Source organism: Sorex fumeus, unplaced genomic scaffold (assembly GCF_029834395.1).
Source record: "Sorex fumeus unplaced genomic scaffold, SorFum_2.1 ptg000001l, whole genome shotgun sequence".
NCBI classification, from domain to species: Eukaryota; Metazoa; Chordata; class Mammalia; order Eulipotyphla; family Soricidae; genus Sorex; species Sorex fumeus.
Window position 1 is genome coordinate 2,021,902 of NW_026606058.1, and position 19,812 is coordinate 2,041,713.

The 19,812-nt window shown below is 42.5% G+C and overlaps 1 protein-coding gene across 7 annotated transcripts in view; it reads right to left on the reverse strand.

The window, feature by feature from the left end:
- Window positions 1-19,812, reverse strand: part of ARNT (aryl hydrocarbon receptor nuclear translocator) — an 85,466-nt gene that overhangs the window by 41,498 nt on the left and 24,156 nt on the right. For 6 of the 7 annotated variants that reach the window (XM_056132202.1, XM_056130236.1, XM_056131464.1 and 3 more), the window contains exons 2-4: window positions 9,477-9,588; window positions 3,572-3,616; window positions 564-608 (exon numbers count right to left, since the gene is read on the reverse strand). In XM_056132202.1, coding sequence (XP_055988177.1) covers window positions 564-608; window positions 3,572-3,616; window positions 9,477-9,588 — 202 coding nt within the window. Of the gene's footprint in view, window positions 1-563; window positions 609-3,571; window positions 3,618-9,476; window positions 9,589-19,812 lie in introns of those variants that run through there. The other variant, XM_056132881.1, reaches the window with a different exon arrangement.

Consider the following 19,812-nt stretch of genomic DNA (forward strand, 5'->3'; position numbering starts at 1 on the left):
CACCCCATGAATCCCCCCCACCCAAAAAAAGGTGGAGGGAAGTGGGCACTCTGGAGGAGGAAGACGTGCTGCACTATGCTATACATGAAATCCTATCATTAATAATATTGAGAATCAGAGTTCCTAAAATTAAAAGGGGACCCTAAGTGATGCCAGGATTTGGACCCAGGTCAGCAATGTGTAAGGCAAGTTCCTTAACCACTTTACTATTTCTCCCGTTCCCCTTGTTACAAATTTTAACAGAAAGCCATTATACATAAAGATTACATAGGCCCCCATTAATCATACCTGCATCCAAAATTCCCTATCAGTTCTATCTCTATAGACACCCAGCAAATACAGTGAACTATTATCATATATAAAAAAATTTCTGTGTAAAACATATAATTAGTTTGATATCTTATAACAATAACTGAAGTCATATTGCCTATAAATAACAGCATACTTTTCCCCTAGCTTTTGGAATAGGGAAGAGAATGAACAGAAAAATTAACTCTCACTGGGATAAAATTAAAACTCAGAATGCTTGAACTGCCTGGTCCCGCAACACAGAACCACCTTACCTGGCAAACCGCTCTTTATCATTAGACATCTGGTCATCATCACACCTAAAAGAGAAAAGGAAGTGGTGTGAAACATACTTACTAAACCTATTTCACTCTGAAATGGAAACTAGAAAGGGGCAAAAATACTCAACAGGAAAAAAAAAAGGCCAATGAGAGCAGGGAGATGGACAACAGGCTAGAGAGACCATCGTGCCATGAGAGCCCTGGGTTTGCCTGAGGGATCACCTGAGCACTCCTGGGAGTAGCTCCTCAGCACCAAGAGGCAACCCACCACCATCAGAAGGGGGGGAAAGCCAGTGCGAAAGCATTATAAAGTAACAGAAAGAACAGTATTCCACAGAATTTTTCAACCCCATAAGTATGGGCAGGAGAGACAGTAAAGGTTGACAACAGAAGGTTGCCGAGGGTCCCAGGTACAACCCTGGACGCCAAGTGATCCCCAGCACCACAGAGCCTGAGCAGCATTGCAGCCTCAAGCCTCTGCACTTGATGATCTGGTTGGCTGAGAACTGGCTGGAGGGGTCCCCATGTCTCCTGAGCACTGCTCAGGAGATGTCCTCTCTCCAACACACACACACACACATACACACACACACACACACACACACCCCAAAGTCCCCACAACTATTATCAGATTACTAACATCTCATTTATCAACTTATCAGACACTCAAAAAACGCTGACCAGTCCAGATCTTTTGGAAAAACACGAACACTCCTCAAAAAAGTAGTAGTAATTCATTGTATAACTGAAACCCAAGCACAAAAATTTGTAAGTCTACAACTGTACCTCATGGTGTTTTACTAATAAAAATTTAAAAAAAAAAAGTAGTAGTAAATGAGGGTCATTAGTATAGCAAACTGGGAGCTTGTCTTACACAAGGCCAATTCAAGTGCACCCTATATGGTCACCCAAGCACCACAAGGAGTGATCCCTGATTACAGAGCAAGGAGTAAGTTCAGAGCAGGGTGGGTGTGCCCCTCCCCGCTTTAAGAAAAGACATCTGGGGGCCAGGAGTAACGCCTGAGCAACACTAGGCGTGACCCCACCAAAAAAAAAAAATCAATCAATAACTAAACAGGAGTAAGACCTAAGCACTGCTGAATGTGGCAAAAAAAAAAAAAAAAAGACATCGGTACTCTTATTTTATTTGCAGCAGTGTTCAAAATAGGCAAAATCTGGAAACAACCCAAGTCTCAAAAAACGGACAACTGGGTCCATATATACAATGGAATACCTCTTGGCTATAGGGAAAGATGAAATCACGCGAGTTGCTGCTACATGGATCTGAAGAGTATCAAGCTGAGAGAAGTTACTCAAGAAGGCAAACGACCAAGAAGTATAATCTTTCTCATATACATTACATAAAAAAACGTAGTAAGGGAGTAACAAATGCCCAGTAGCTCAAGAAACTGAAAACTGGCCTCTAGTAGGAAGTGCACCACAGGGGGAGTGAGGAGGGGGACTCTGCAGAGGGAAGCAGACACTGGTGGAGGACACGGTCCCGAATGTTTTACAAAGGAACCCTACAGGATGGTGAACCAGCACCCAAAATAAAACAAAATAAAATTAGAGTGAAATGATGCTCTCACGAAGTGACTCAGAGGTGACTGCCCCTGTAAGCACCACTCCGAGGTTAACAATAGTTTGATATTATTTATTCTAATAGTGGTCAAAAACAAAACGAAAATAAAGAATCTACTATCTTAACCATTTTGAAGTATAGAGTTAAAAAACGTTGACTATACTCACAACATCGCATGACAGATACTTACAGCATTGGTTTTCTCCCTCTCCCCTTCCCTGATGTTTGTATCTACAGTTTTGACTTGGTTCGGTTTTCCACACTCGGCTGTGCTCGGAGCTTATTCCCGGCCCTGCACTCAGGGATCACTCCTGGAGTGGTTCAGGGGACCATATGGGTTGCCAGAGATCAAACCAGGGTCAGCTGCATGCAAGGCAAGTGCCTTTCCCACTGGACTCTCTCTCTGGTCCCTTCTATCTACAGTTTTCTCATGTCACAAACAAACTCCAGTCTCCCTAATCATCATCTTCCCATTTTCTCCACTTTCACCTCCTTCATAACGCCAGCTCTTGGCAACCATCTCTATTTCTGATCTCTCAAATCCTAACTACTTCAAACACCTCATGTAAAAAAGAAGGGTATATTATTTTATCTTTTTGTAACTGGCATATTTCATTTAGTGTAAAGTTCTCAAGGTTCTCAATGTTGCAGCACGTGACAAGATCTCCCTCCTCCTCCTATCTCCCTTACCTAATCATCTGTCAAAGGAGAAATAGCTGGGATGCTTCCACCTTTTGGTGGAAAGTAAGACAATGTACTTGAGTGTACAAGTATCTCTCCCCAGTATCTTATATTTACTTGATATTTTTAAGCGGATTTTCTATGTACAGTTTTGACTTACATAGAAAAGAAACATGGTTTGCATGAAAAGAAACATGGTCTGGCCTCCTTGGGATAAATGATCACAGAGACACCTAGGCACATCAGCTCAGTTCAGTAGCACAGCCAGCACACCTGCCACCTTAAAACAGTCTAAAATATGCCCACTCCTCCCTTGAGCTTCTTCCTGCATATTAACAGTGCTCGAAAATATTAAGGTGAAGTAAAGTAACACTGTCCTCCGCTCGCTGTTCACTGATGTGCTCGAGCGGACACCAGTAACATCTCCAGTGTGAGACTCATTACTGTGTTTGTCATATCGAATATGTCACAGGGAGCTTGCCAGGCTTTGTCGTGAGGGTGAGATACTCTCGGTAGCTTGCCAGGCTCTCTGAGAGGGATGGAGGAATCAAACTTGGGTTGGCCAGGCAGGCCAAGCACAAGGCAAATGCCCTACCCACTATGCTATAATTTTTAGTTTGAAAAATGAAGCATCTCCTTAGGCTTAAGGACGAAAATATTACAAGTCAGAAACAGAAACATAAAGATGATGAGCTAATTTTTAATATCAAAGATCTAGAGAAATTTTTTTAAGTCTTACCTCAAAAATTTACTGTTCCCTTCTCCATCATCATCAAAATCCAACCTGGAGAAAGCCAACAAGAGATCCTGTAAGTCTAAGTGATGACAAATAAGCTGTATGTAATGAGAATTACGAAACTGTAATAAAAATTAAGAAAATGTGATGGGGACTGGGAAACTGAAAATTTAGTTATGACTTATCACATAACTTATCATGCTTCCCTAAATTAAACAAGAGAAGGGAGGGAGAAGCATTCCTTTTATGACCCCAATTAATGAAGTTAAGAGCCCACCAGCTCACCAGACTGATGGGTGCACATGGGGCCCGACAGATTTATGGGAGCACATGAGAGATGGCACCTGAAGGCCGCACCAAAAATGGGAAAGAGACTGACACTATTTTCCTTTTGAGCACCTGAAGGTCATACCATGTGGGAACGACGCATTGATTTTCTTTTACTTGTTACCTCTGTATCCTCTGTTTCACTGATAAGAATGTACTTAGGTTGTAGACCACCTTTAGAGGATAAGAGGGAGACCCTCTCAACAAAAAGGGCTCTTTCTCTTCTGACTTGGGGTCCTCAGCGCTAAGCTTCTAATAAACTCACTATCCTATCTTGAGCTGTCTCTCTGTTCATTCGAAGCTCGAGCCAGCACAACACTAAGAAATTAAGACTCTCAGCTTACACGATGGCCTCTTAGTATAAGGTAAAAAGGTAAAGGTAAAGGCCCTCCCGTTGATCGTCGATTTGCTCGAGCGGGCCCAGTAACGTCTCCATTGGAGACTTTGTTGTTACTGTGTCTGGCATATCGAACTGTATTATAAATCAAAATACCCAAAATTAGAGAGTAAGAAGGAATGTACTTGCCACAGAGCAGGGGATGAGGGTTGCAGGGGTGGGGGAATAGGGTGAGGGTGGCAGGAGGGACACTAAGAACAATGGTGGTGGAAAAGGTGCGCTGGTGGAGGGATGGGTTCTCGATCACTGTATGACTGAAACGTAATCATGAAAGTTTGTAACTGTATCTCACAATGATCCAATTTAAAAAAAAAAAAGAATCTCAGCTCATAAGCCAACTGAATTACACCTCAGCCTATTGTGTCAAACTGGATAGCTATTATACCTTTTATGTTATAGAACAAAATAACACAAGGAGCAAAAAATTCATCACAAAAGTCAAAGAAGAAATAGTATGAAGAATTCATGTTTCTCATTCTTTTGAACTATTCTTAATTATGCTAGTTGTTATCAGTTTTCTAAAAAATTCTTTCAAAAATTACATTAAAGGGGCCAGAGTGGAAATGCAGCAAGAAGGGCATTTGCCTTGCCGATGGCTGACTCGGGTTCAATCCACAGCACCCCATATGGTCTCCTGAGCACCTTCCGGAGTAATTTACGAATGAGTACAGAGCCAGGAGTTACCCCTGAGCACCACTGGGTGTGGCTCAAAATCAAACAAAAAAGAAAGGACATTAAAGAGGGGAGTGATGTAAGGTCCCAGAGAGATAATACAGCAGGTAAAGTGCATGCTTTGCATGCAGTCAACCTGAGTTTGATCCATAGTGCACGATATGATCCCCCAAGCCCACCAGGAGTGACCCCTGAGTGCAGAGCCAGGAGCACTGCCAGGTGTGGCCCAAAAAACAACCAAGCAAAAAAATCTAAATGTCCCAAAATGGAATGAAGGGGTTGGAGAATAGTACAGCCGAAGGGTGCTTGCCTTGAACACAGCTGACCCTGGTTTAATTCCCTGCTACCACCTTACTTACCAGAGTAAGCCCTGTGAGTCACTGAGTACGATGCCCCCTCGTTCCCGCCAAAAATGTTTACTGAAGCTGGAGAAATAGCACAGCAGATAAGGCAATTGCCTTGCACACAAGTGACCTAGGTTCAATCCCAGGCACAGCATGTGGTCCCCCCAAGCACTGCCAGAAATAATTCCAGAGTGCAGATTGAGTGTGACCTCAAAAGAAAACAACAACAAAATATAAAACAAAACAAAAAATTTGTATGAATCAAAAAGGAATTAAGTACATTCTTTACCCAGCTATTAAAAAGTATGCCCATATAGAATATACAAAAATGTAAAAATTTTCATATACAATTAGGTTATAAAGTCATGTTTTGTAGAATTTTAATTACAGCTACTGAAACTCTACATATAAAATAAAAAGTAAATTGTACTAAAAAACTAATGGACTTTAACTTTGAATAACAGAACTATTATTCTAACTTTCTATCTTTCCATGTGTTCTCTATAAAAGAAATTTTATTACTTCTTTTAATAATCTTTCTGATTATCAACAATACATACCTCTTTATAAATTCTGAAAGTAATCAAAAACAAAAGAAAAAAATCATAATCCTACCACCCAGAGAAATCTGGTAAGCACAATTTTTTGCTATGTATATTTTTAATTTCGATAGTATGGTATACAATATATACTTTAACTTATCTTAATATATTATGAACATTTTTCTGTGTAAATATATTTGTTACTTAATAGCAGTCTTCTATTTTTAATGTGCTATAATTTATATGACCAAGCCCTAATTTTTTTTATGTTTTGGGGCTACACGTGGTAATGCTCAAGGATCATTCCTGGATCCTTGAGGGACCATATATGGAATCGTGAATCAAACTGGGATGACTACGCACAAGGCAAACGCCTTAACCCCAATTCTATCTGTCCAACCCAAGTCCTAACTTTAACATTTATAATGCTTCTAGTTATTTGCTCTGATGTATAAACTGTAACATTATCATTTGAGACAGTAGACTCTAAAGTTAAATTTCCAAGATACATTATCCTAGATCAGAAGTTCTCAAACGTATTTGCCCTAATTCTCCTTTTCAGAAAAAATTAATCAAAGTGTCTCTCCCAATCCGAAAATCTACCTTCTTTAAGCAAATACACAGAAAGTCTGTTTCTGCAATCTTTCTTCAATTGCATCTACTGCTACCCTGACCCCTGGATGGTCCCAGCATCCCAAGTGTGAGTGGAGGGATGGTACTTCCCCACTTTGGGAAACCCCATCCTTAATCTTCCACTTAACTACCTTCAGAACCCTTGTTAAGTTACTTATTATTTACTCTATGACTCAAAGGACAAGTCTGAATTTTTAAATATCTTAGAAACACAGCAAGTACCTTTCTGTAGGTGTGCTGGGAATGGAACCCCGACATTATGTATGCACAGCACACACTCTACCACTGGGCAATATCCCTAATCCAAGAGAGAACGAGTCTTTTTTATATGTTAGTACATCCCCGCTTTAATAGGGATCGCTCCTGCATTATGATTGGTGGGAAGAAACTCAAAGGCTAGATGGAATATTAGCTAAATAATGCCTCCTAAGTGAGGCCTGACGGACTCTCCCAACAATTCTCAGCCAATCAGAATGGCAGTAAATGCAAGGGCCCGAGCATGCGGTTCTGTTCAGGCCCTAAAGTGTTGGGAGTTACGCAGGCCAAGCAGGCAGAGGGGGCTTGGGGGAGCCTCCAGGGACACACCCAGTGCTCAAGGGGGGCGGGGGCAGGCGCTCCAGAATTGCATGAGAGATGCTCAAGGGATCATATGCATGCAGGCATATGCTTTAATTCATATGCTATTTCTCCAGCCCCAGCTCAGGAACAGAAAGAAGAAAGGAAGAGAAAGAAGGAAGATTCAATGCCAAAATGGGTACCTATTCTTCCAGTCCTATCTAAAACAATTTCCGGAGGCTGAACAGATTTGATAGGAGATAAACCACTTGGGCCAACCTGGGTTAGATCCCCAGCACCTCATATGGTTCCCAGATCTGCAAAGAATGATCCCTGAGTTCAAAACCAGGAGTAAGCCCTGAGCACAGCTGGCTGTGGTCCAAAAAACCAAGCAACAAAAAAAAACATAAATTAATTCCCTTTCTGAAACCCGTTCACTATCTTTACCATTCAATTTGTGGCATTTTCATACACTGTTAACACATGAGCTCTATATATGTTTCTCTTCATAAATTAGTATCCTGTTGTTCTATTTATGTGTGCAATGATTGTCACTGTCAGATCATAACTCAAAAGACTGTGCCTTATTTTATCTTTGTATCCTACAAACAATCAGCACAATGTCTCATCACACTAAAAATTTAAGGAGTCTACAAAAAAGACTTAAGAACGCAGACACAGGAGCTGGAGCGACAGCACAGCAGGTAGGGCGCTTGCCTTGCACATCGACCTGGGGCCAATTCCCAGCATCCCATATGGTCCCCTGAGCACCGCCAAGAGTAATTCCTGAGTGCAGAACCAGGAGTAACCCTGGTGCATCACCAGATGTGACCCAAAAAGCAGGGGGAAAAAAAAAGAACACAAACACAACACTTAGAGCAACAGTGAAATTTTAAGCAGTCACAGTCCCTTACCTCACAGAGATTTTTTTGGTTTAAAAATTGCTTAGAAGGCCAGGGAGATAGCTCAAAGGGGTACAGTGCAAGCCTTGCATGCACAAGGCCCCAAATTCAATCCCTGTCACCAATGCAAGCACCCCTGCGGTGGTCCTGGTAGCCTACACCGCCTGCCAGTCCAGGGCAGCAATGCAAAGGGAGGCCACACACCTGTCAGGTTCCATAACCCAGCACCAGGTATACTGGGATTAGCCCCTGGGCTCCGGGACACAGCTGGGAAGCCCCACCAGCACCACCCACCACCACCAAAAAGCTCAAAAAAAAGTTGTATATCACTCTTTAAACACATAGATCAAAAATCAATTTTCAAATTCTAAATGACTAGCTGATTCCAAACTTAAAAAGGTGACGTTCTAAGATAAATTTAGATTGTAGAACTGTGCTGACTGGGAAACAAAAGACTGGAAATAGAGAGCTTGTCTGACATTAGTTGACCATTACGTGTTGAATGTTAAATAAAATTATTCTATGGCTCTGTGAAAAGGCTGGAGAGACACTTTAGTGGACACATGTCTTAAGTGAGACTGACCCTGGTTAATTCCCAGTACCAGAGCACCACCAGGAATAGGTCCTGAGAAACAGAGTATAACCCAAACTCCACCACATCCCCCAAAAGGTAAGTTTAAATTATTAAAAAACAAACAAAAAATATCAATTCTGTATCTCTGTATCACTGTATCACTGTCATCCTGGTGTTCATCAATTTGCTCAAGCGGCAACATCTCCTTTGTGAGACTTCTTGTTACTGTGTGTGGCATATTGAATACATCACGGAGAGCTTACCAGGCTTTGCTGTGCGGGTAGCTTGACGGGCTCTCCGAGAGGGGCGGAGGAATTGAACCTGGCTTGGCCACGCCGGTCACGCGCAAGGCAAACACCCCACCACTGTGCTATCGCTCCAGCCCATATATCTATTAATTTTGCTTCTATGACTTTGTTGCCTACTGTCAAATATGGTGTGGTAATTATGGAAAATGGGTAAGAAGTGTCTTATGATGTGTTGTTTGGCTACAAAGAGGCCACGCAGTCCGGAAAGCAGCCTGGAGTATGGCAGTGGTTGGGTAGTGGAGGTCGGCTGCCAGGGCTGGATCCCTTGGGGCATGGAGGGCTCTCACCCGCCCCACTCAAGGGTGCCCACAGTGAAAACAGCCTGGCCCCGGAGTCCGCGCAGAGTCTGCTTCTCCCCCTGACTCCTTGGTAGTCTGCTAGTGGGAGACCCTCGACTCCGATCCTTCGCATTCTCCTGTCCCAGAACCCAGGACAATTCTATATAAGGAAAAAAATCAGTTTTATATAAGAAATAAATATCAATTCTATATAAGGAAAAAAATTTCAATACCTAAAGAAAGTTACAAAAGAGCAGTATAATTGTATAACCAGTTGAATGAAGGGAAAGGTTAGAAAGTGCAAAGAGGGTTGAGCAACTCATTCAATCAGATTGATTTATAGAAGACATTCATGACACACATTAATCATATTCACCCTGGTCGACGTTTAATAGCTCTCTGGACAACGGCTCCTCCACCTTGAATCCCAGCCCCAGGGTTCCCAGAGACAATGGCTGGACCCAGGGATGGAACGTCTGGTGTCAATTCTGTAAGACAAAAATGAAACAGACATTTTAAAAGTATGGTCCTTAGGAATTAGTGGGCCCAGCACATCTCCAGAACCCAGCTTGTGGCTAAGGTGGTGGCCCAGGGGCTTCACCATTTTCAGCGAATCTCCTAGCTGGCATCTCCAGACCCTTTCCGGAATGGAGAGATTCTCCTGTTTCTGGCTTGGCAGATCACGGCAGCCTCCACACCAGGCCGCTGTTATACTGAAAGGTCCAGCACCAAGTCTCCTGAACCGCATGAGCCGCTTCACTTGTATCGCTTGTTATCCCGTTGCTCATCAATTTGCTCGAGCGGTCGCCAGTAACATTTCCATTCGTCCCTGTCACGTGCAATACTCATCAAGTTTCATTCTGCTCAGTTATACTTCCCATAGCTAGGTGAAGACAGGCAGGGAAGGAAAGGAGCAGCTCTCCTGCCCCACAGCCTAATCCCTCAAGAGACTCCCAGGGAGGCTAGCTACAAAGACGCACCGTAACACTGCGGGAGCACAGCAAAGCCAGCGGGGAAGGCACTCAGAAGCCCACCAAGTTCAGTGAACAAAAACATAACAGAAGACTCGACCACCCGTTTCCCCCAGTCCCCGGCGACCCGGGCGTCACTGCCATAAGCCACCTCCTGCCAGCGCCAGACAATCTCGTCATTGGCCGCCCTCCAGATCACATGGCTGCATCTCCCAGAAGAGAGCATAAAATGAGGCCCCCATAGCCATGCCACCGGTCTCCGTACCAGGCTGTTTTCACTCAGGGCACCCCAGAGGGGGGCGGGTGAGAGCCCTCCCTGCCCCAAGGGAACCAGCTCCAGCAGTCGACCTCCACAACCCAACTGCCGCCATGCTCCAAGGCCACTCCCCGCATGCTCATATGTTCACTCATATATGAGGGCCAAGCCTCATATATGAGTGAACATATTCCTTGACATATCATAAGACACTCCCTACCCATTCTCCATAATTACCACACCATATTTGATGGGGTTCAGACAGTAGGCAACAAATCATATAAATCAATATATATATATATGCATCTATACATATTTTCAGATATGTATACCAACGCTCACATCACACAAACTTTAACAACATGTTAGTGATATCCTATAGAATGTCTTAATGGCTCCTGCCAAAACAGAGCAATCTTCACTCTGTTTCTTATACGAACACTTTTTGGTAAGCATGTTCAGCAGTTCTTCGTAACAGACAATACAAAATATATTCTTTTGGTTGCGTTTTGGGACAGGGCTTGGGGCTTGGGATGGAAACATCCCAAATTTGGTGGTGGGAAGGTGTAACGGTGGTGGGATTGGTGTTTGAATACTAAATGTAATCCAATATTGTACACTAACTTATAAAATTTTAAAAAAATAATAAAAATAAATGAACAAAATAAAAGGCTCAACCAGTTCCATAAATTGACAATGACTTTAGGAACACCATAGTGAGGATGTTTAATGAGCTCAAGGAAAGAATGGCATAGGTAGTCAGGAAAGCACCAGAAAGAATGAGAGTGAAAATAAGAACTACGACTGGAAATGACAGAAATGAAGCATATGCTAAGTAATATTAAAAACAATAGAAACAGCCCCACCCCCACAGTGGGTTCCAGCAGCCTCCACACCTGACCTGCATAATGTTGAGGGCTCCTTCCTACCCTTCTGCCTGCTGCTCAGGTGAGGTTTGCCTCTGGATGTTATCACTGGGCCTCTCCCAAAACGGAACCTTATCTCCATCCGGAGAAAGAGCCTGCTCAACAAAACATACATGCCCAGTTATTCTTCCTGTCATTCTGAGAGGACAGGCAGAGAAGACAGAGAGCAACCTCCAGCAACTCCCTCACCATTTTCCTACGGGGTTAGCTACAAAAACTCAGCCCTCGCACAAGAACACTAGAAAACCCATGGGGAAGCACACAGAAACCCACCAAGCTCAGAGTGAAAACAATTATTACCAAAGACATTCACAACTCCAGTGAACCTCAGACAGGGTCCTTAAGTGACACTATGACGAGGATGTCTAATGAGCTCAAAGAAATAATGGCACAGGTGACAACCATAAGCAAAGCACAAAAAAGTACGAGTCAAAACGAAAAGAGCTTCTGCAGTCAGGAATCACAGAAACATGGTAGGTGACATAAACGCAACAGAAGCTCTGAACACCAGAGTAACAGAAGCTGAGCAAAAGATTAAGGAGCTCCAAGATTTCAGATTTGAAGCTCCGAGGAGGAAACCTGTAAGAAATAGCAGAAAGTGGAAAATAGTCTGGAAACTAGTGAAAGAGCGTATTAGAGAACTATGGGATGAGTTCAAGAGGACCAATCACCCGGGTCCCCGAGGAACAGGAAGGCAAATGTGAAGAAACAATAATTAAAGAAATAAAAAGAACTTCCCAGAGTTTAGGATTACAGGTACCAGGATCCAAGAAATACAAAGGGTCCCAGTGAAAATACACCCAGTTAGGAAAACATCCAGACACATTAAACTTAAACAAAAATCTAAAGACAGAATATTGAAAGCACAAGACCAGAAATGGAACTTATACACAAAGGAAAGCCCATAAAATTCAAAGCGGATCTATCAAATAAGACTCTACAAGACAGAAGAATAAGGAAAGATATAGCACAAAAACTCACCAAGAATGCTCTATCCAACTAGATTATTCAGATTTGAAGAAACTATACAGAGCTTCATGCATAGGGAATAGCACAGAAAATTCATAGCCTTGAACCAGTTTCACAAGAAGCATTTAAAAAGCTCTTTTAGGGGCTGGAGAGATAGCACAGCAGGTAGGGCATTTGTCTTGCACGCAGCCGACCCGGGTTCAACTCCCAGCATCCCATATGGTCCTCTGAGCACCACCAGGAGTAATTCCTGAGTGCAGAGCCAGGAGTAAACGCTGTGCATCGCCGGGTGTGACCCAAAAAGCAAAAATAATAATAATAATAATAATTAAAAAAAAATAAAAAGCTCCTTTAAAGGACAAGAGAAACTTTCCACCACATGGAATTGAGTGTGGCACTCACTAATAGTGCATATGGTTGTCTTTTACTCGATTAAGGAAAGTTAAAAACACATAGCAATTAATCATCACAAATTGACTTATTGATTTATTTTATAATAATTCCATTTGCCATTCTTTTAAGTTTTTTTGACCAAGCACTGTAGCACTGTCCTCCTGTTGTTCATCAATTTGCTTGAGTGGACACCAGTAATGTCTCACAACTGTGAGACTTGTTTCTGTTTTTGGCATATTTGCCATGCGGGCGAGATACTCTCGGTAGCTTGTTGGGCTCTCCAAGAGGGGCGGAGAAATCGAACCCAGGTCAACTGAATACAAGGCAAATGCCCTACCCACTGTGCTATAGCTCCAGCCCAATATGAAATAAATTTGTTATATGCCTGCCAAGGGGGCAAAAAAAAAGTAAAGAAACCTCATTTATAACAAAGAAGGTATTTCGATTACCACAATAAGATTCAAGTACAAAATAAAATTTAATGCAATATGTTTCAGATCCCCCCACCTTCCAGTATGTAGGTGTTACACCCACCAACTGCCCCCAGTGCCGTGTAATCCCATCAACGGCCAAGATCCAGAGACTATAAAACCCTGCTCCTGGAAGCCCGTGGCCGCGGCCGTGCGACATCTCATTATCTGGGTCTTACTCTGGAGAACCTGGCAGGCCACCAAAAATATCCTGTGCACACGGCAGAGTCCGGCAAACTCCCCGTGGTGTATTCAATATGCCAAAAACCAGTAACAATGATCGGTCTCATTCTCCTGACCCTGAAAGAGCCTCGAATGTGGTACTTTTAAAATCTCAGGGCTAGGACGAAGGAGACGTTACTGGGGCCTGCTCAAAGCAATCGATGACCAACAGGATGACTGTGATACAGTGATATTTTAGATGCCAAAGTTGAAACTTTAGTATGTCAATGAAAATAGGCATATATTATATTGTATTATATGACTTGAATTTCCTTATTTGCACAGGTTAAAATCATAAAGCAACCATTAAAAATTCATTTTTGTTGCTTTATCTTCTGATAATTTCATTTGCCACTTCTCTAAGTTTTGTTGAAGCAAGCAATATAAAATGAATTTGTTATAAACCTGCCAAGGGGGCAGAGGCTGTGGGATGGCAGTGAGCCTGGGGACACTGATGGTGGGATTGGTGTTGCAACATTGTATGCCTTAAACAATTCTAGTCTGAACAGCTTTGTAAATCATGGTGTCTTAAAAATAAATTCAAAAGAAACTCAAAAGAAAATTTAAGCCATATTATAATCACAGCTGAGAAAAGATAGAGGAGCTCCAAGACAAGATGGAGGAAACCTCTAGGAAACAACAGAAAATTAAAAAAAAAAAAGACGCCTGGGGGAAAAAATCAACAAAACACAAAAAACTATGGGATAACTTCAAGAGGAACAATATAAGATTGATCAGGGTGCGGCAGAACAACTCTAGTACAGCAGGCAGGATGCTAACCTTGCAAGTAGCTGACTTGGTTTGGTCTCTGACTCAGTGTTCAGGGGTGGTTTCTGGCAGTGCTGCTGGGGGAACCATATTCAGGGCCGGGGATTCAAACAAGGACTGTATGCAAGACAAGTATTTTACCACTGGAACATCTGTCTTGTCCACAAACCATGTAACTTTTAGGAAAAAAACTGAGAATTTATAGGATATGGGGAAGGCAAAGAATTCTTAGACTTAGAACATGGAAGAAACAAAATGATCCAGGAACTGAACTTGAATAAAATTAAAATATGGCCAGGCCTGTGGCTCAGGTTGTACAGAGCACAGGTCCTGGATTATTCCCCTGCAGTGATACCTCCAGCAATGGGAGGCACTATGAGCCCCATCACCACAACAAATAACAAAAGAAAAACTTTCTGTGGAAAACCCTATCAAAGGATTAAAAGACAAGGCCATGAGAAAGAATACTGCCACAGACAACAAATGACTCACACTTAGAATTTTTGGAGGGTGGGATGTGCACCTGGTGATGGCCAGGGGTTACTTCTGGCTCTGCACCCAGAAATTACTCCTGATGGTGCTTGGAGGAACCCTATGGAATGCTGGGGACTGAACCCAGGTAGGCTGTGTGCAAGGCCAGCTCTCTTCCCATTATACTATCCCTTCAGCCCTCATATTCAGAACATTTTTAAAACTCTCAAAATTCAATGCTTATTGAGGCCAGAGCCATAGTATTGTGGAAGGGCACATGCCTTACATGCAAACAACCTGGGTTCGATTCCCAGCACCCCATGTGGTTCCCCGAACAATGCCAGGAGTAGTTCTGAGTGCAGAGCTATGAGTAGGGCTTGAGTGTTGCAGGGTATGGCCCAAAAACCAAACCAACCAAACCAGAAAAAAAAAAAAAACCTTAACCTTATAAAAAGCACGTGATAGTACAGGAGTTAAGGCCACCTTGCATGCAGCTGAGCCTGACTGGATTCCTGTGCCACAAATGATCCCCTTAATGCCACCAGGAGTAAATCCCTGAGCACCAATAGGTGTGGCAAGAAAAAAAAAAAGTAACCTTTCCGCCCCTTGTTGAACTGCCTTGTGAGCTGGGGAAGAAGGCAGCTGGGATAGAGAAAGGATCGCTTAAGTCAATGATATTGGAGGGTAGCTCGGGATGGGGGATGTGTGCTGAAAGTAGATACAGGACCAACCATGATGGCCTCTCAGTTATCTGTATTGCAAACCACAATACCCACAAGCAGAGAGAGTAAAAGGGAAATTGCCACAGAGGCAGAGGAGTGATGGGAAGGATACTGGGGACATTGGTGGTGGAAAATGTACACTGGTGGAGGGGACGGGTGTTTGATCATTGTATGACTGAAACTCAAACGTGAAAGTTTTGTAACTGTAGCTCAAGGTGATTCAAATAAAATTCAAATAAAATTGATAAAAAAATTTAAAGAAAATAGAAGTGTTAACAGGCTGATTAGATGGATAAAAGATTTTAAGACACATTTCACCAAATAATATATATAATGATAAATAAAAGCATATGAAAAATATTCAACATCATCAGCCTTGAAAAAAATAAAAGCAAATTAAAACCACAAGAAGATGCACTACACAACACTGGAAATGGCTAAAGTAAAAATACCAAATGCTGCCAAGAATTCCAGATGTCTTTGTTATAGCACATGTCTTGCATGTGTGGGGCCCTGAGTAATTGCTGGCACCATAAAGAAACAAAGAAAAAATAAATACACTCCAAATGCTATGAAGAACACAGAAAAATTACATCATTGACACTGCTACGGAAAATGTACTTTGGTATGGTCACTCTAATAAAAGTTAGGGCTTTCTTTAAAAAAATAAAAACTAAAAATCCAACACACCACATTTGGAGCCTTAGAAAAATGGAAAATGAACTTTTATTTTCCTTCCTTTCCCTTCTGTGTGGTAACTGTCGTCACACTCAGTGCCTGGTGCGGTATTGTAGTAGAAGCTTAGATGTAGTGCTTACATATACTTGGTCACAATGTGTAGAGATCACACAACTTGTTGTGGCTTGCTGAACCACACTTGGGTATGTGAGTTACTGCCCAGGACATTGAGTTCCCAGCCTCACCAGCCTCAGGCTTGCAAGAAATGCACAGCTTTTCCCAGACCCTATAGACTGACTTTATTGTTACCGTTTTTATTTCAGAATCATACTGGTGGTGCTATAGGGCTACCCCCAGCTTGGTACTGAGAGGTCACTCCCAGAAGTGCTAGGGGTACCTGGTAATGTGTTACAGGGTGCAAATCTGAGTGCAAAGCATGCATTCAGCCCACTGAGCTCTCTCTCCCATCCCTATTAATTTTTAAATTACAGAAGCATTATGATATTGCATTTCCTCATCTAGGAATATAGTATTTTGTTGCTGCTGTTGTTGTTTTGCTTTTTGGGTAACACATGGCGATGCCCGGGGTTACTCCTGGCTCTGCACTCAGGAATCACCCCTGGCGATGCTCAGGGGACCATATGGGATGCTGGGAATTGAAGCTGGGTTGGCCACGTGCAAGGCCCCAGGAATATAGTATGTTTAACACCAATTCAGATCTTGGGGCCAGAGAGATAATACAACAATTAAGGTGCTTGTCTGGTACTCAGCTAACCTAGCTCAATCCCTGGCACCCAAATTGGTCCCCAAGCCTGCCAGAGATGATCTTTGAGCACAGAGCCAGCAGTAAGTCAAGAGCACAGCCACAAGCGTGCCCACAAAAAGCAAAACAGATCTTTTCTAACATTCTTCAATTAAAATGCTGCAGTTTCTTCAACAGGTTTGTACTATTTGGTTATTTTGCAGTGTCCAGGATTAAACCCAAGACCTCACACGTACAAAGTATGTGCTGGCTGGACCCCTGAGCTACATCCCTAGCCCTTTACATAGAGATGGAAAAATTCTTTATTTTTGGGGGGGAGCGGGGGACTTTCTTTGGATCACACCTGGTGATGCACAGGGGTTACTCCTGGCTCTGCACTCCAGAATTACTCCTAGCGGTGCTCAGAGGGCCATATGGGATGCTGGGAGTCGAACCTGGGTTGGCCAGGTTCAAGGCAAACGCCCTACCCGCTGTGCTATCACTCCAGCCCCAAATTCTTCATTTTTTCAAGGGGGGCGGGCACAGCAGAGCATGGAAGATGCTGTAAGTTGAACCCAAAGTCTCATATATGTAACCCGTACATTCAACTACTGAGTTACGTCCCCATCCCACATCTTTCTTCTATATTTTATGACTGATTAGATGGATAAAATATTTTATGCATTTATAGTTCTTAATACATGTGAATAAAATTTCTTCTCCAGTGCAATTTCTAACTAGCTATTGCTAGAAAAAAATGAAGCTATTAGTATATTCATATTGTATTCAAATAACTTTACTAAATTGTTTTGTCTAAAAACATTTGGTTACATCTTATAATACAATCATATTCTCTGCCAAAACTGCTTTTTTTTTGCCTTCCCTTATTTAGTACTGATAACATTTATTTTGATTTTTTTTCTCTTACTGCATATTTCAAGTTCTTAAGCTGTGGGTTACACCTTCCCACCACCATTATTTCAAATTTTCCTACCACCACTCAAGCCTGCCTGCCACAGGCAGATTCTAAATCATTTCTTTTCTATTGCTTATTATGAATATCATGAGAGGTCACGCGCTCATGGAATTCTAAAACTGTAAATGATTGGGGTCCCAAGACATCTCTAGAGAGCTAATCCACTCTGAGATTCATTTGTGAGTGTCTGGATCGGGGCGTTAGTGCGCTAAGACGGCGCCACAGGCAGTTCATCGGAGTGACAGCCAGGACCCAGAAGGGGCAGGCGGGCCGGGAGAGGGGAAGGGACGGCCCATCCTCGAAGCCATGGGGCCTGGAGTCTTCCGTCCACCGAGTTTTTCTTCGGAAGTTTGTGGGCGGAGTGCGGACACCCGCTCCATCTGAGGTGCCCCATGAAATCGTCTCAGCAAGGGGTCCAGAGCGAGCTGCTGTCTTCCGGGATTCACTGCCGAGTCTATTTTGTTGTTTTAAAATATAATTTGATTCCCTGTAATACTCATGTTGCTTACATATATATATTTTTTTCTTTTTTGGTTTGGGGGCCACATCCAGCAATGCTCAGGAGTTACTCCTGGTTCTGTACTCAGGGATCACTCCCGGCAGTGCTCGGGGGACCACATAGGCTGCTGGGGATGGGACCCAAGTTTGCTGTGTGCAAGACAAGTGCTCCCCACACTGTACTATCCCTCCCACCCCAAATACTGCTATTTCTTATACTGAATGACATTCTAAGAAGGGTTCAATGGAAATAATTCAGAAATTGGAGTTCTATTCTAATTTAACTGCATGTTCTGTTTTACCGGGATCTGGTTTTGTTTTGGGGGCCACGTCCAGCGTGCTTGGGGCTTTCTCTGGCTCTGTGCTCAGGGATCCTCCTAGCAGTACTCAGGATGCTGGGGATTGACTACAGATTGGCTACAATTGGCAAGGCAAGAGCCTTACCCTTCTACTATTACGCCCTGTTTTGTTTAAAATCAGAAATGACTAAAATTAGAAACAAACACCTTCAGGTTTACCGATGCAGTCATTTTCCTCTTCACTTGTTAATGTCATCAGAAGGGTTTTATCAAGTTGACTCAGGTGTGATTTCCTGAAATAAACCTGCAAACAAACCCCCAAAGAAACCTGGTTGAAAAGAGTTAAATGCACATCCACGTGAAAGGCTCTGTGGATTCGATCCCCAGCACTGGACAAAAGAAAAAGCATATTCACATAGAAACCCAGAATCTGACCATTACTTGAAAATAGACTGGAAGATAAAATTATACAATTAGTTACGACTGAGAGAAAGGGTAGCTTCTAAATCCAAACAACATATAAGAACAGGGAGAGAAATAGAGATTGTAAAGGTGTGTCTATAACCAGGAAAAGGAAAAGACTTCTCTCTCATGATCTCCAGAAGGAACCATACAACTTGACAGAATTACAAATTGACAAAAGTCACAACTTGGCAGAAATTACAGAAAAATAAAAATAAAACGTTTTAACCTATATATTCTCACAGGTTTAGGGCTGGAGCGATAGTACAGCAGGTAAGGCGTACAAGCGGCCGACCCAGGTTCAATCCCCGGCATCCCACATGGTTCCCCAAGCACCACCAGGAGTAATTCCTGGCTGCAGAGCCAGGAGTAACCCCTGAGCATCGCTGGGTATGACCCAAAAAGATATATATATATATAGAGAGAGAGAGAGAGAGAGAGGAAAAGCGTCTTTAAAAAAATTTTTCTTCTTGTTTAGGTAATATGATTAGTGTTATTAACATTTATGATTTTGATGTTCACCTTCTTACTGCACCTTCACCACCACCAAAGTGAAAAGCTACTTCTAAATGTAACTTCCTTTCCTGAAGTAGAAGAAATAATGTAACACCAAATATTAAAAATATTAAATCGGGAAAATGAAGGCATGCCAAAGAAAGCATTCAAAGCGAGATAATAATGGAGGCCGGAGCAATAGCACCGTGGATAGCGCTTCCATTCCGCCAACCCAGGTTCCATCCCCAGCACTCCATAAGGTCCCCCTGAGCACTGCTCAGTATAGCCCAAGAAAACAAACAAAAAAGTTAACAAGTCGTAAATACCCCTAACTTTAAAATATTTTATTTTTTTTATGGCTTATGTATTGATGATTCCTCCACACTGTTTTTTT